Source organism: Geotrypetes seraphini, chromosome 3 (assembly GCF_902459505.1).
Source record: "Geotrypetes seraphini chromosome 3, aGeoSer1.1, whole genome shotgun sequence".
In the NCBI taxonomy this organism is placed as follows: Eukaryota; Metazoa; Chordata; class Amphibia; order Gymnophiona; family Dermophiidae; genus Geotrypetes; species Geotrypetes seraphini.
Genome location: NC_047086.1, coordinates 4,078,137 through 4,093,038, shown reverse-complemented (window position 1 = coordinate 4,093,038; position 14,902 = coordinate 4,078,137). Strand labels below are relative to the sequence as shown.

The window sequence follows — 14,902 nt, the reverse complement described above, 5'->3', positions numbered from 1 at the left end:
ATCTCCACGGAAGTGGAGCTCGACACGGTTTACAGGGATTAAAAATAAAGAAGAGGAACTACAATGGAAGGAGGGAGAGGTGAAGTGAACAAGGACGGAGGAGGACGGAGGAGGTACATAGAATAGTGGAGAGGGAGGAAGAACCATATTCTCCATTTTCCTATCTTTTGTTGTTTGATTTTCCAAAACCTTCTTAAATGATACAAATTCCAAGTTATTCAAGTTAATTCATTTTAAATAGACATTGGCTCAGAATTCAACAAGAAGTCTTTTAACTTCTCAGGATCCTCAAAAAATAAGGATCTGTCTCCACTTGTTACTCTCATTTTTGCAGGGTAATACAAGCCATATTTGAATCATTTTTCTTTCAATTGAGGTCTCAACATGAGGAATTGTTTCCTCATATTCGCCGTGTTCTTAGCGAAATCAGGCACAAACCACAATTTAGACCCCTTATAATTTAAATTTTGTCAGCTTTAGCTAAATTTAAAATATCTAAAGCCTGTTGAAATCTTAATAGCTTAAAGATCAACGGTCTTGTCTCACATGATTTGCTGACTGTTTTAATGGAATCCTGTGTGCTCATTCTATTTCTAGGGGATGTTTTAAGTTTAACTGTAATAGTTTAGGCAGAAGGTTCTCTAGAAATTGGACAGCATTTCCCCCTTCCAAATTTTCAGCTAATCCAATAATTTTTATATTCTTCCTCCTGCTCCTATTCTCATTCTCAAGTTGTTTCTTTAATTCCTGCACAGTTAAACTGTCATTTTTGGATCTTATCTCAGAGTTCTAATCGCTCCATTTTATCCTCTAAGGTAGTCATACGCTTGTTAGCCACCTCCATTTGCCGGTTTAAGTTCAATATTTCTTCCTTTACCTCCGTTATACTGTTCGCATTATTCTGCTGCATCTGTTTTATACATCGCAATTCGGCCATTATTTCATTCTTATCTAAAGCTTCCGTTGCATCTCCCAGAAGAGGAACCTTTGACGGGGTCGTCTGTTCTTGTTTTTAGGGTTTCGCCGTTCCTCCTGCCACATGAGATGACTCATTTTTAGTTTGCCACATACTAGCCATGCTCCCGCACTGAATCCGACACTTCGGGTAAGAAATTAATCAAAATAATCTTTCAATATTTTTGATCTGTTGCTCAAGTTAGCGGAGCGTCGCGATCACTCTTCCATCTTATGCGCGCACCAAGCCACGCCCCCCCCATTTTATTCCATCTTCAATTTTTGAGAAGTAACATTGCAAACTGCTCGTGCCACGGAGCAAGTGAATTAAAAGCCCTTGCAGGACGATTCACAGTATCTAAAAGCCTGCAGTACTTGAGAATTTTCCACTTTGGGTCTCCTAAGGAAGTTACGAAACGGGGCCACATTGGGAACCCTGAAGTCATATTTAAGATAAGTGGCTTTGGGAGTCCACTAAGGACAAAGAAATTACCTGCATGCAATAATAAATGTAAATGCTTTGATTGTACTACAGAAGGGCAGTATATCAAATCCATGATCTTTTATCCTTTACCACCAACCCAGCCTTTTACAGTGAAGTGTATACAAAATATGATGGATTACCTTTTCTCCTAGTCTTTCTGAACTTCACTGCAGCCAAGTTTATTAAATTCATGCCATACAGGTTGTAGTCCATGAACAGCTGAAGGAGATAGGGCACATGGCCTTCATGTGGTTGGTATGATTTATTCATTATGGCTCCTCCCTGAAGAAGCTCACAAACCCTTTCAAAAATAAGAGACAAAAAGGAGAAATTAGATTCTTACCTTCTAATTTTCTAACTTTTAGACTGTCTAGACCGATACAACTTCAGTGATGGGTTCAAGTTTCAGGTTTTATGTGACTTTGATGAATCACTTATTTAGTTTTACTAAGCAGGATACAAAAATTGATAAAATATAAACATATATTTTTACACACAATTTAAAATTTAAAATAATGGGGTAGACAATTGGACATACAGACCAACTAATACAAAAGATGAGAGGGAATAGAACTACAATATGGGTGACGTCATCGACGGAGCCCGGATGCGGAAGCCTCGCAAGCAGACTTGCTTGTAGAAACTCAGAAGTTTTGAGACAGCCGCACCGCGCATGCACGAGTGCCTTCCCGCCCAGCACAGGGCGAGTCTCCTCAGTTCAGATAGCTAGCAGAGAAACCAACCAGAGGAGGTGGGTTGGTTATGAGAATAGCTGCCTGCTGCCCTAGATAACACCTGTTACGGAAAGTAACTGTGCTTTATCCCAGGACAAGCAGGCAGCCTATTCTCACATATGGGTGACCTCCAAGCTAACCAGAATGGGATGGTGGGAGTGTTGGCAACTTAGGAGAATAAATTTTGTAATACTCTCTGGCCAAAATGGCCATCCCTTCTGGAGAAAACATCCAGACAATAGTGAAAAGTGAAAGTATGAACCGAGGACCAAGTGGCAGCTTTGCAAATTTCCTCAATAAGTGTAGATCTGAGGAAAGCTACTAAAGCTGCCATTGCTCTGACTTTATGGGCTGTGACTTGACTCTGTAGTTGTAATCCAGCCTGGGCATAGAAGAAAACAGCCATCCAGTTGGAGAGGTACACTTAGAGATTGGATGTCCCAACTTGTTTGGATTGAAGGAGACAAAAAGTTGAGGAGCAGTTTTGTGTGGTTTTGGTGCGTTCCAAATAGAAGGCCAAAGCACGTTTACAGTCCAGAGTATGAAGAGCTGATTCTCCAGGGTGAGAATGAGACTTTGGGAAAAACACTGGAAGAACAGATTGGTTGAGATGAAATTCTGAAACCACTTTAGGTAGGAATTTAGGATGAGTACGTAGGACCATCTTGTCATGATGGAACACAGTGAAAGGTGGATCAGCAACTAAAGCTTGCAGCTCACTGACCCTTCAAACAGAAGTGAGGAGAATGAGAAACACCACTTTCCAAGTGAGATACTTCAGATGAGCCATAGACATTGGTTCAAATGGAGGTTTCATCAATTGAGCAAGAAGATCATTGAGATCTCAAACCATTGGAGGTGGTTTGAGAGGAGGTTTGACATTCAAAAGTCCTTTCATGAATCTAGAAACTACCGGATGAGCAGAGAGGGTTTTCTTTTCAATAGGCTGATGGAAAGCAACAATTGCACTGCGATGAACTCGAATCGATGTAGACTTGAGGCCAGAGGTGGATAAGTGCAAAAGATAATCTAGCACAGAAGATAAGGAGGAATGTTGAGGCTCCTTATCGCGAGAGATGCACCACGTAGAAAATCTAGTCCATTTTTGGTGGTAGCATTGTCTAGTGGTAGGCTTCTTAAAAGCCTCTAAAATGTCTTTTACAGGTTGAGAAAACTGAAGATGAGTTATGTTGAGAGGTACCAAGCTGTCAGGTGTAGAGAGTGCAGTTTGGAATGAAGCAGAGATCCCTGACTCTATGTAAGCAGAGACGGAAAAACTGATAGAAGATATGGCTCCCTGCTGCTGAGTTGAAGTAGAAGGGAGTACCAAAGTTGTCTCGGCCACCGAGGAACAATCAGAATCATGGTGGCATGATCATTCTTCAACTTGACCAGTCTTGAGAATGAGAGAGAATGGAGGAAATGCGTAGAGGAAGAGATACGTCCATTCCAGAAGAAAAGCATTTGCCTCGAGGCGAGGAGGAGAGTATATCCTGGAGCAGAACTGAGGCAGTTTGTAGTTGTGGGGAGCCACAAAGAGGTCTATCTGAGGCATTCCCCACTGTGGAAAAATGTGATGAAGGGGCGAAGAATGGAGTGTCCATTAGTGAGGTTGCAGTAGACGACTCAAGTTGTCCACCCAGCAATTCTTCATCCCTTGAATATAGACAGATTTTAGGAATGTGTTGTGGCGGATTGCCCAGTCTCAAACCTCCAGAACTTCTTGACAAAGGGAGGCAGACCCTGTCCCTCCCTGTTTGTTGACATAATACATGGCGACTTGGTTGTCCATCCAAATGAGGACTACGTGGTCGTGAAGAAGATGTTGAAAAGCATGGAGAGCTTTGAGGATCGCTACTAGTTCCAACTGATTGATATGACATTGATGATCCGTAATGGTCCAGAAGCCTTGAGTACGGAGAGTCTGTCGTGAGGATCTTCTGATGAGGGGACATTTGAAAAAGCAAACCTCTGGAAAGATTGGAAGAGAGCATCCACCAACGGAGAGACTGCTTCAAAGAAAGAGTGACTGTGATGTGTCGAGATAGAGGATTGCAAACTGCGTCCATTGGGATGCCAGGGTCCACTGAGGAATTCTGAGGTGAAGTCTGGCAAAAGGAGTCACGTGTACTGTAGAGGCCATGTGACCTAGGAGTACCATCATGTGTCTCATGAGATGGAAGATCAGGAAGACACTGTATGACAGTTGAAGTAGAGCTTTCAGACGTTGCTGTGGAAGGAATGCTCTGAGTTGTACAGTGTCCAGAACAAGCTCCAATGAATTATAGAGTCTGTGAGAGTTGAAGCTGAGATTTGGGAAAATTGATCTCGAATCCCAAACTTTGTAGGAACCAGGTAGTCTGTTGGGTCGCTACAATAACCCCTTGAGATGTTGAATCCTTGATGAGCCAGTGGTCGAGGTAGGGAAACACCTGAAGACCATGGTTCCTTAGAGCTGCTGCTACCACTACCAGGCACTTGGTGAACACCCTGGGAGACGAGGCCAGGCCGAATGGTAGTACTCTGTATTGATAATGCAGGTTCCCCACCCGAAATCTGAGGTACTGACGGGAGGCCGGATGAATCAAGATATGAGTGTAGGCCTCCTTGAGATCCAGAGAGCATAACCAGTCGTTCTGCTCGAGAAGGGGATAAAGGGATGCCAGGGACAACATTCTAAACTTTTCTTTGACTAGAAATTTGTTGAGAGCCCTGAGATCCAAAATGGGTCGCAGATCGCCCGTCTTCTTCGGAACAAGGAAGTAACGGGAGTAAAAACCCCTGTTTTGCTGCTCCAAGGGAACTGGTTCGATGGCATGGAGACAAAGCAAGCTTGAGCTTCCTGAAGAAGAAGGGTGGTCTGGGATGGATTGGAAGGATACTCTCTTGGAGGAAGCTCTTGTGGAACCTGAGTGAAATGAAGAGAGTATCCTTCTCTTAGGATGGTAAGCACCCAGAGGTCGGAGGTGATTGACGACCATCCGGTTGTAAAAATGATGGAGACGACCTCCTATAGGAGGAAAATTAGGCAGAGTCAGAACGGTGGAGCTTATGCTCTGTTTTAAACAGTCAAAAAGGCTGAGAAGCTTTAGGTGCAGCAGAAGGTTGGGGTTTTTGCTGCTTCTGAGGTTGCTGTTTCTTAAGAGGAGGGCGAGTGTAAGGAGCCAGCTTTGTAGCATAATGCCGTTGATAAATAAGAGTAGGGCATGCAGGCTTGGCAGGAGCTGGCTTTGGCTTAGGTCTGACAATCGAAGCAAAAGATTTTTCATGGTCAGACAATTTCTTGATGGCTGCCTCGATAGATTCATCAAAGAGGTCATTGCCCTCACAAGGAATGTTAGCTAAGCGGTCTTGAAGATTAGGGTCCATGTCAATGGTACGAAGCCAGGCAAGACGACGCATAGCCACAGAGCAAGCACCTGCTTGAACAGACAACTCGAAAGCACTGTAAGATGACTGAAGGAGATGCAACCGGAGTTGAGACAAAGAAGCAATAACCTCTTGAAATTCAAAGTGCATTTGAGTATCCAGATAATGCAAGAAGTTCAGCAATAAAGAAATAAGAAATTCAAAATAAGTGATGAATTGAAAATTATAATTGAGGACTTTAGAGGACATCATAGCATTTTGATAGATGCGACGTCCGAATTTGTCCATAGTTTTCCCTTCCCTTCCAGGAGGAACGGTGGCATAAACCTTGGAAGGATGGGATCTCTTTAAGGAGGACTCGACAAGGAGGGATTGATGAGATAACTGTGAGTTGTCAAATCCCTTGCGATGCACAGTTTTATATTCAAATATATTTTATTGAGCACCAAGAAAAACAACAATCCAAAACAAGATCAAAGATCAACAAGGCAGCTCGAAGTTTCACACCATAAGCCAACAAACCTACCCCACCAACCCAACCCACAACCCATTCCTCCCCCCATCCACTCTCACTGACGCCAAACAAAAACATAATAAACTAAGGAAAAGACAAAAAAACAAGGAGCTAACAGTTCAAAAGGCGGCTACGGGCCACCAGAGACAATGTGGTCCAAAAGGGTTCCCAAATTCGTTGAAAGGGCGATGCACAGTTTTATACCTAGAGTCCAATTTGCCTGGAACAGCTGGTATGGAAAAAGGTGTTTCCATGCATCGACTAAAAGTCTGATTCAAAAGCTTATGAAGTGTAAGCTTAAGAGACTCTGCCGGAGGTTGAGGAAAATGCATTGCTTCTAGATACTCCTTAGAGTATTTTGAGCCAGTATCTAATTGAAGATCCAAGTCCACAGCCATCTGACGAACGAAAGACGAGAAAGATAGTTGATCTGCCAATGCTTTGCCTCGAGAAGGACTCGAGGATGTCGAGGCAGCCTGAGTCGAAGATGAAGCTTTGGCATCAAAGGAACCTGGTGACTTGGACGAGGCAATCGAAACCAGAATATCCTCGAGGTCCAGCATTGGAGACCTCAAACGAGGAGTCGGTGGTCTGGTCGAGGTTGGAGTAGATCGAGGCTTAGAGGAAGATGGTCTGTCTTGAGAAGAAGAACTATGCCTAGAAGGATGCCTCAAGGAAGGCCTCGAACGTCGGTGAGAACTGTGTCTGGAACCAGATCTCGAGGATCAAGGAGACTTCGCCTCGGAGACGAGAGCAGCCGATGCCATCGGATGAATAGGACTAGAGGTTGTAGATCGAAACTCCAGAGGCTTGGTGGAGGAACCTCGATGCACTCCCAAAGACTCTGCTCTTTGTATGGAGTGTGAGGATTTCTGTTGAGGCACTCGCAAAGAATCTGCTCCTTGCTTCACGTGCTTGGATGCCAGACCAGACACTCGCAGAGACTCTGCTCCCTGCAAAGTGTGTGTAAGTTCAGACTGGGGCAAAGGAAGCGGCTCGACCTCACGGGAGTCTGCTGAATGCCCAGGCTGGATAAGAGGAAGCAGTTTGGGTCCCATGTTAGTAAGGAACTGAATAAACTGCTTCTCTAACATGGTCTGGAAAGAAGCCGGCAAGGATGGATCCGCATCTGAAACCGGAATGCTCTCCCAGAGGATGTTGTGACAGAGATTACTGTTCTGGGATTCAAGCGCAAGTTGGATGCACACCTTCTTGCAAATCATATTGAGGGCTACGGTATAACTGGGTCTCCAATCAGGAGTACCTAAATGGGCCGCCGCATGTGCGGATCACCGGACTGGATGGACCTCGGTCTGATCCAGTGAAGGCTTTTCTTATGTTCTTATGTTCTTTGGCTGGAGGTTCCTTCGAGGTAGTGTGAGTGTGCTTCAGCCTGGGAGTCTTAGACACTTTAATCACCACCGGTGGAACCGACTGCTGAGCTATCTGACCTGAGGAAACAGGGGAAGATACAGCAGAGGACGTCGAAGCAAGAGCCGCTGCAAACTTCGAAGGTGTGATGAGGCTCGAGGTGGAAGCAGTAGGCACAGAAGGGGCCTCGTCAGGAGTCGAGGCCGAAGATCTCATCAAAGTCGAGGGATCAGTAGAAGACTCCATCTAGAAGAGCTTGTCCACCAAAATACAACGACGCTTGAAAGCACGAGGCTGAAATGTTTGGCAAGGCAGGCATGACCTAGGATGATGCTTCGGCCCAAGGCATTTGAGGCAGCGTCCGTAAGAGAGATTGTACGCTGACACTTTCTATACCTCTTGAAGCCCGTGACAGGCCGGGACATAGAAGGAGAAAGAGCGGCCGCAAAATCGAAGCCCTCAGGCTGCGGCCGAGTGGCCTGTCCCGAAATTTAACGGAAGAAAAATTTTTTTTTTTTTTTACTAAAAATAAAAGAAATAAAATAAGAACAGCAATTCGTGAGGAAAAAAATACAAACCGCGGTTCAGAGAAGGCACAAAGGAACGAAGTTAAACTTAGAGAGTCAAAGACGGACTTATCGGCTCCGCGGAAAACTGAGAACTGAGGAGATGCGCCCTGTGCTGGGCAGGAAGGCACTCGTGCATGTGCGATGCGGGCAACTCGAAACTTCGAGTTTCTTCAAGCAAGTCTGCTTGTGAGGCGTCCGCATCCAGGCTCCATCGATGACATCACCCATATGTGAGAATACCTGCCTGCTTAGAAATATAGAAACATAGAAAATGACGGCAGAAAAGGGCTATAGCCCACCAAGTCTGCCCATTCCAAATACCCACCCCCTGAATTCACTCCCTTAGAGATCCCACGTGAGTATCCCATTTTCTCTTAAAATCTGACATGCTGCTGGCCTCAATCACCTGCAGTGCTTGTCCTGGGATAAAAATTGTTACTAAAAGTTTTTGTTCTTTGGCAAACTGTTCTTCATGTTCTTGTTCAGCTGTCTTTATCAGTGCTTTGCATCTAACTTGCCAGTGCTTGTTTTTCTTCTTATTTTCTTCATTCGGATCCTTTTTCTATTCTTTAAAGGATGTTTTTTTTTGCTCTATGAGTAGAATTTCTGCAATGAGTTGATCCTAACACATGATGCTTCTGATGAGATTTCGACATGAGCAGTGCAGGTATCAATGCCAGGGTGACAGGAAGTTGGGTGTCAGGCTTCAAATGCCAGCCATGCTCAATGTCGCCGATGCAGTGCCGAAAAGTTTTTGAAACTGAAGCTTGCGGGCTTTCAGCAAACTCTTTTGCATGTGAGAATAATAATAATAATAACTTTATTCTTTTATACTGCCACAATCTTGCGACTTCTAGGTGATTTAGTCAAGAGAGCTGAACATTCAGCGAGTTACAATATGCAGATAGTCAGAGGAAATACAGAGTACAGAAACTTTAAGAAAGCGAAAAAATAAAATATACAGTTTGCTAAGAAATTTCCGAGAGGACCTGTTTGAGAGAGGTCGTGAATTACAAAAAATACAGCGTAAATTACAATATACAGTTTGTTAAGAATTTTCAGAGGGGACATATTAGGTGAAAGGTCCTGAAATTACGAGATACAGTTTGATTAGGATTTCAGAGGGGGCATATTGGGAAGACGAGAAAAGAAAATAGTGTTCGGTGAAGATTCTGTTTAGGTGATATATCTATCGAATAAGGCAGTTTTTATGAGTTTTCTAAAAGCGTTGTAGGTCAGTCTAGCTTTATTAATGTAGTTGTCTAGCCAATGTTGTTGCTTGTTTGCTTGGTACGCGAAAGTTCTATCCAGAAAGGTTTTGTATTTACAATTAGTAATGCTTGGGTATGCAAAAAGATAGCAGTTTCAGGTTTGTCTTATAGGATACGAAGTGAGATTGCAAGTACGTAGGAGTTAGTCCCCAAACTAATTTGAAACATATGCAGGAGAACTTGAAAATTATTTGTGCCTTGACTGACAGCCAGTGCAGTAGTTTGTAGTAGGGGGTGACATGGTCGCTCTTTTTTAATCCAAATATCAAGCGGACCGCTGTGTTCTGAATAATTCTAAGTTTCCTCACAGTTTTTTTGGGTATACCCATATAAACGATGTTGCAATAGTCCAGAGTAGAAAGCACTAGTGATAGCACTAGTAATCTGAACGATAATGGGTCAAAGTATTTTTTGATGGTCTTTAATTTCCATAATATCAGGAAACATTTTTTTCCTGATATTATGGACAGCAGGCACGGTCAAGGTCTTGAAGCTCAGGACCAAGGAACTGAACGCACTAGTTGTGTGAGTCAGCTAGAGATAATCACATAGCATCCACACAGCGAGTGGTGGGTGCTTGGAATGCACTCCCGGAGGAGGTTGTGGCAGAAACTACTGTACTGGGATTCAAGCGCAAGTTGGATGCACACCTTCTTGCATATCATATTGAGGGATACGGTAAAGTCGGGTCTCCAAAAAAGAGTACCTAAATGGGCCGCCGCGTGTGCGGAGCACCAGACTGGATGGACCTCGGTCTGATCCGGTGGAGGCGTTTCTTATGTTATGTTCTTATGTTAAAAGCGTTTCTTGAAGCCGCTCAGTGCCACTTTGGACATTGAAGGGAAAACAGTTGACACTGGAAGGGCTCAATGGTCTAGGAAGCTCGAGTAGAACAGAAACAGAAAAAGGCTTAATGCTTCTGGCAGGGGAACAGGGCTCAAACAAGCCCAAAAACAAAAACTTGAGACAAATTAACCAAAGTAAAAAAAATAAGAAGAAATTCAAAGAAAACAAAGAATAATGACAAAAAAACAAAGGAAAAAAATTATGGGATGGCCCTAAAAATGAAAAAAGTTTAACACGCTGAAGACACAGCTTCTCAGCTCCATGGAACAAGAAAAATGGGCAGGTCCTGCCAGCTGACATCAGGAGAGAATACACAGGCACACCGTGCTTAAAAATTTAAACTGATGGTACACTTGGTATCTGTCCTTACTGGATTCCATGGATGATGTCACCCACATGTAAAATTATTATACCTATTTGTCCTTGGAGAAGTGCGACTTACCTGGTGAAACAGCATTCCTGTGAAGAGTATAGAGAGATATCCAAATCTCCTGCATAGTAGCATGATATAATAGGTTTGCCCTTTCATACATGTTATCATACAAATTAACAGTCTCTACATTTATTTTTTCAATACCTTTTCACCATTGAAGGGTTGTAAAGGTAGATCTTCATAAACTGTTTCTCCTTCTCATGATACCCATAGAAAGGCCTGTAAGAAGAAACAAAGCCAGAAAGCACAGTTACTTACCGTAACAGGTGTTATCCAGGGACAGCAGGCAGCTATTCTCACATGTGGGTGACGTCATCCATAGAGCCCCAATGCAGACAGCCTCGCAAGCAGACTTACTTGATGAAATCCAGAAGTTTCGAGTCTGCCGCACCATGCATAAGCGAGTACCTTCCCACCCAGAACAGAGCGTGTCTCCTCAGTTCAGATAGCTAGCAGAGAAGCCAACCAGGGGAGGTGGGTGGGTTGTGAGAATAGCTGCCTGCTGTCCCTGGATAACACCTGTTACGGTAAGCAACTGTGCTTTATCCCAGAACAAGCAGGCAGCCTATTCTCACATATGGGTAACCTCCAAGCTAACAAGAACGGTGGGAGTGTTGGCAATTCAGGAGAATAAATTTTGTAATACTGCCTGGCCAAAATGGCCATCCCATCTGGAGAAAACATCCAGACAATAATGAGAGGTGAAAGTATGAACCGAGGACCAGGTGATAGCTCTGCAAATTTCCTCAATAGGAGTAGATCTGAGGAAAGCTACTGAAGCCGCCATGGCTCTGACTTTGTGGGCTGTGACACAACTCTGTAGATGCAGTCCAGCATGAGCATAGCAGAAAGAGATACAAGCAGCCATCCAGTTGGAGATGGTACGCTTAGAAATCGGGGTGTCCCAACTTGTTTAGATCGAAGGAAACAAAAAGTTGAGGAGCAGATCTGTGTGGTTTGGTGCGATCTAAGAAGAAGGCCAAAGCATGCTTACAGCCCAGGGTATGAAGACCTGATTCTCCAAGATGAGAATGAGGCCTTAGAAGTACAATGGATTGGTGGAGATGAAATTGTTAAACCACTTTAGGTAAGAATTTAGGATGAGTACGGAGGACCACCTTGTCATGATGGAAAATTCTGAAAGGTGGATCAGCAACTAAAGCTTGCAGCTCACTGACTCTTCGAGCAGAAGAGAGGGCAATGAGAAACACCACTTTCCAAGTGGGGTATTTGAGATGAGCCGCAGACATTGGTTCAAATGGAGGCTTCATCAATTGAGCAAGAACAATATTGAGATCCCAAACTACTGGAGGCGGTTTGAGAGGAGGATTAACATTGAAAAGTCCTTTCATAAATCTGGAAACCACAAGATGAGCAGAAAGGGGTTTCTGATGGAAAACAGCAATTGCACTAAGATGAACTCGAATGGATATAGATTTGAGGCCAGAGGTAGATAAATGCAGAAGATAATCCAAGACGAAAGACAAGGAGGCATCTCGAGGCTTCTTGTTATGAGAGATGCACCACGTAGAAAATCTAGTCCATTTTTGGTGGTAGCAATGTCAAGTGGCAGGCTTTCTGAAAGCCTCTAAAATTTCCCAAACAGGTTGAGAAAACTGAAGAGGAGTTATGTTGAGAGGTACCAAGCTGTCAAGTGGAGAGACTGCAGGTTGGGATGAAGAAGAGATCCCTGACTCTGGGTGAGCAGAGATGGAAAAACTGGTAGAAGGTATGGCTCCCTGCTGCTGAGCTGAAGTAGAAGGGAGAACCAGGGTTGCCTGGGCCACCAAGGAGCTATTAGAATCATGGTGGCATGATCGTTCTTGAGCTTGACAAAGAGTCTTGAGAATGAGAGGGAATGGAGAGAACGCATACAGGAACAGATTCATCCATTCCAGAAGGAAAGCATCTGCCTTGAGGCGATGAGGAGAGTATATCCTGGAGCAGATGGAAGATGAAGTTCAACACTGAGAAGTGTAAAGTATTGCATGTGGGAAGCAGAAACCCAAGGTACAACTATACGATGGGAGGGATGTTACTGAATGAGAGTACCCAAGAAAGGGCCTTGGGGGTAATGGTGGACAGTGCGCAGCGGCCGCTAAGAGAGCGAATAGAATGCTAGGTATAATCAAGAAGGGTATTACAACCAGAACGAAAGAAGTTATCCTGCCATTGTATCGGACGATGGTGCGTCTGCATCTGGAGTACTGCGTCCAATATTGGTCGCCGTACCTTTGGAAGGATATGGCGTTACTCGAGAGAGTTCAGAGGAGAGCGACACGTCCGATAAAAGGGATGGAAAACCTTTCATACGCTGAGAGATTGGAAAAACTGAGTCTCTTTTCCCTGGAGAAGAGGAGACTTAGAGGGGATATGATAGAGACTTACAAGATCATGAAGGGCATAGAGAGAGTAGAGAGGGACAGATTCTTCAAACTTTCAAAAAATAAAAGAACAAGAGGGCATTCGGAAAAGTTGAAAGGGGTCAGATTCAAAACAAATGCTAGGAAGTTCTTCTTTACCCAACGTGTGGTGGACACCTGGAATGCGCTTCCAGAGGAAGTAATAGGGCAGAGTACGGTACTGGGGTTTAAGAAAGGATTGGACAATTTCCTGCTGGAAAAGGGGATACAAGGGTATAGATAGAAGATTACTGCACAAATCCTGAACCTGTTGGGCCATCGCGTGAGCGGGCTGCTGGGCACCATAGACTTCAGGTGTGACCCAGCGGAGCCATTGCTTATGTTCTTATGTTCAGAACTGAGGCAGTTTGTGGTTGTGTATAGACAGAAAGAGATCTATCTGAGGCGTTCCCCACTTAGAAAAAATGTGATGATGAGGCGAGGAATTGAGTGTCCATTCGTGAGGTTGCAGAAGACGACTCAATTTGTCCGCCAAAACAGTTTTTCTCTCCTTGAATGTAGACTGCTTTCAGGAAGGTGTTGTGATGGATCGCCTAGTCCCACACCCTTTGAGCTTCCTGACAAAGAGGGAGAGATCCTGTTCCTCCCTGCTTGTTGACGTAGTACATGGCGACTTGATTGTCTGTCCAAATGAGGACTACCTGGTCATGAAGAAGATGCTGAAAAGCTTTGAGAGCATTGAAGATCGCTCTGAGTTCCAACAGACTGATGTGACACTGACGATCCGTGCTGGACCAATGGCCTTGAGTACAGAGACCGTCGAGATGAGCCCCCCAAGCGTAGGTCGAGGAATCTGTCATGAGGACCTTCTAATGAGGGGGTGTATGAAACAGTAAACCTCAGGAGAGATTGGAAGAGAGCATCCACCAGTGGAGAGACTGTCTCAACAAAGGAGTGACTGTAATGTGTTGAGAGTGGGTCGCAAGCCTGCGCCTACTGAGATGCCAGTGTCTACTGAGGAATTCTGAGGTGAAGTCTGGCAAAAGGAGTCACGTGAACGGTTGAGGCCATGTGACCGAGTAGTACCATCATGTGTCTCGCTGAGAGTGAAGAAAGGAAAGACACTTTGCGGCAAAGCTGAAGGAGAGCATCCAGACGCTGCTGAGGAAGGAATGCTCTGAGTTGGACAGTGTCCAGAACAGCTCCGATGAACTGTAGGTTCTGAGAGGGCTGAAGATGGGATTTTGGAAAGTTGATTTAAAATCCCAAGCTTTGTAGGAACCACATAGTCCGTTGGGTCACTACAATAACCCCCTGAGATGTTGAATCTTTGATGAGCCAGTTGTCCAGATAGGGGAACACCTGAAGACCATAGTTCCGCAGAGCTGATGCAAACACTAGGCACTTGGTGAACACTCTTGGAGATGATGCCAAGCCGAAGGGTCGCACTGTGTACTGAAAATGCAGATTCCCCACCCGAAATCTGAGGTACTGACGGGAGGCCGGATGAATGGGGATGTGAGTGTAAGCCTCCTTGTAATCTAGAGAACACAACCAATCATTCTGATCTAGAAGGGGATAAAGGGATGCCAGGAACAACATGCAAAATTTTTCTTTGACCAAAAATTTGTCAAGAGCCCTGAGATCCAATATGGGCCGCAGATCGCCCCTCTTCTTCGGAACTAGGAAGTAACGAGAGTAAGATCCCCTGCTCTGCTGTTCCAAGGGAACTTCCTCGATGGCATGGAGACAAAGCAGAGCTTGAGCTTCCTGAAGAAGGGCGGACTGGGATGGATTGGAAGGATACTCTCTTGGAGGAAGCTCTGGAGGAATCTGAGTGAAATGAAAAGAGTACCCTGATTACTGGCAGCACCCAGAGGTCTGATGTAATGGTCTCCCATCGATGATAAAAATGATGGAGACGACCTCCGATGGGAAGAGGATAGGACAGAGGCAGAACGATGGAGGTTATGCTCTGCTTGAGACAGTCAAAA

General features: G+C 44.5%; 1 protein-coding gene across 4 annotated transcripts in view; it reads right to left on the bottom strand.

The window, feature by feature from the left end:
* Positions 1-14,902, bottom strand: part of REV3L (REV3 like, DNA directed polymerase zeta catalytic subunit) — a 696,072-nt gene that overhangs the window by 527,131 nt on the left and 154,039 nt on the right. For 3 of the 4 annotated variants that reach the window (XM_033939819.1, XM_033939822.1, XM_033939821.1), the window contains 2 exons: positions 10,690-10,764; positions 1,579-1,739 (listed from right to left, as the gene is read on the bottom strand). In XM_033939819.1, coding sequence (XP_033795710.1) covers positions 1,579-1,739; positions 10,690-10,764 — 236 coding nt within the window. The remainder of the gene's footprint in view (positions 1-1,578; positions 1,740-10,689; positions 10,765-14,902) is intronic. The other variant, XM_033939820.1, reaches the window with a different exon arrangement.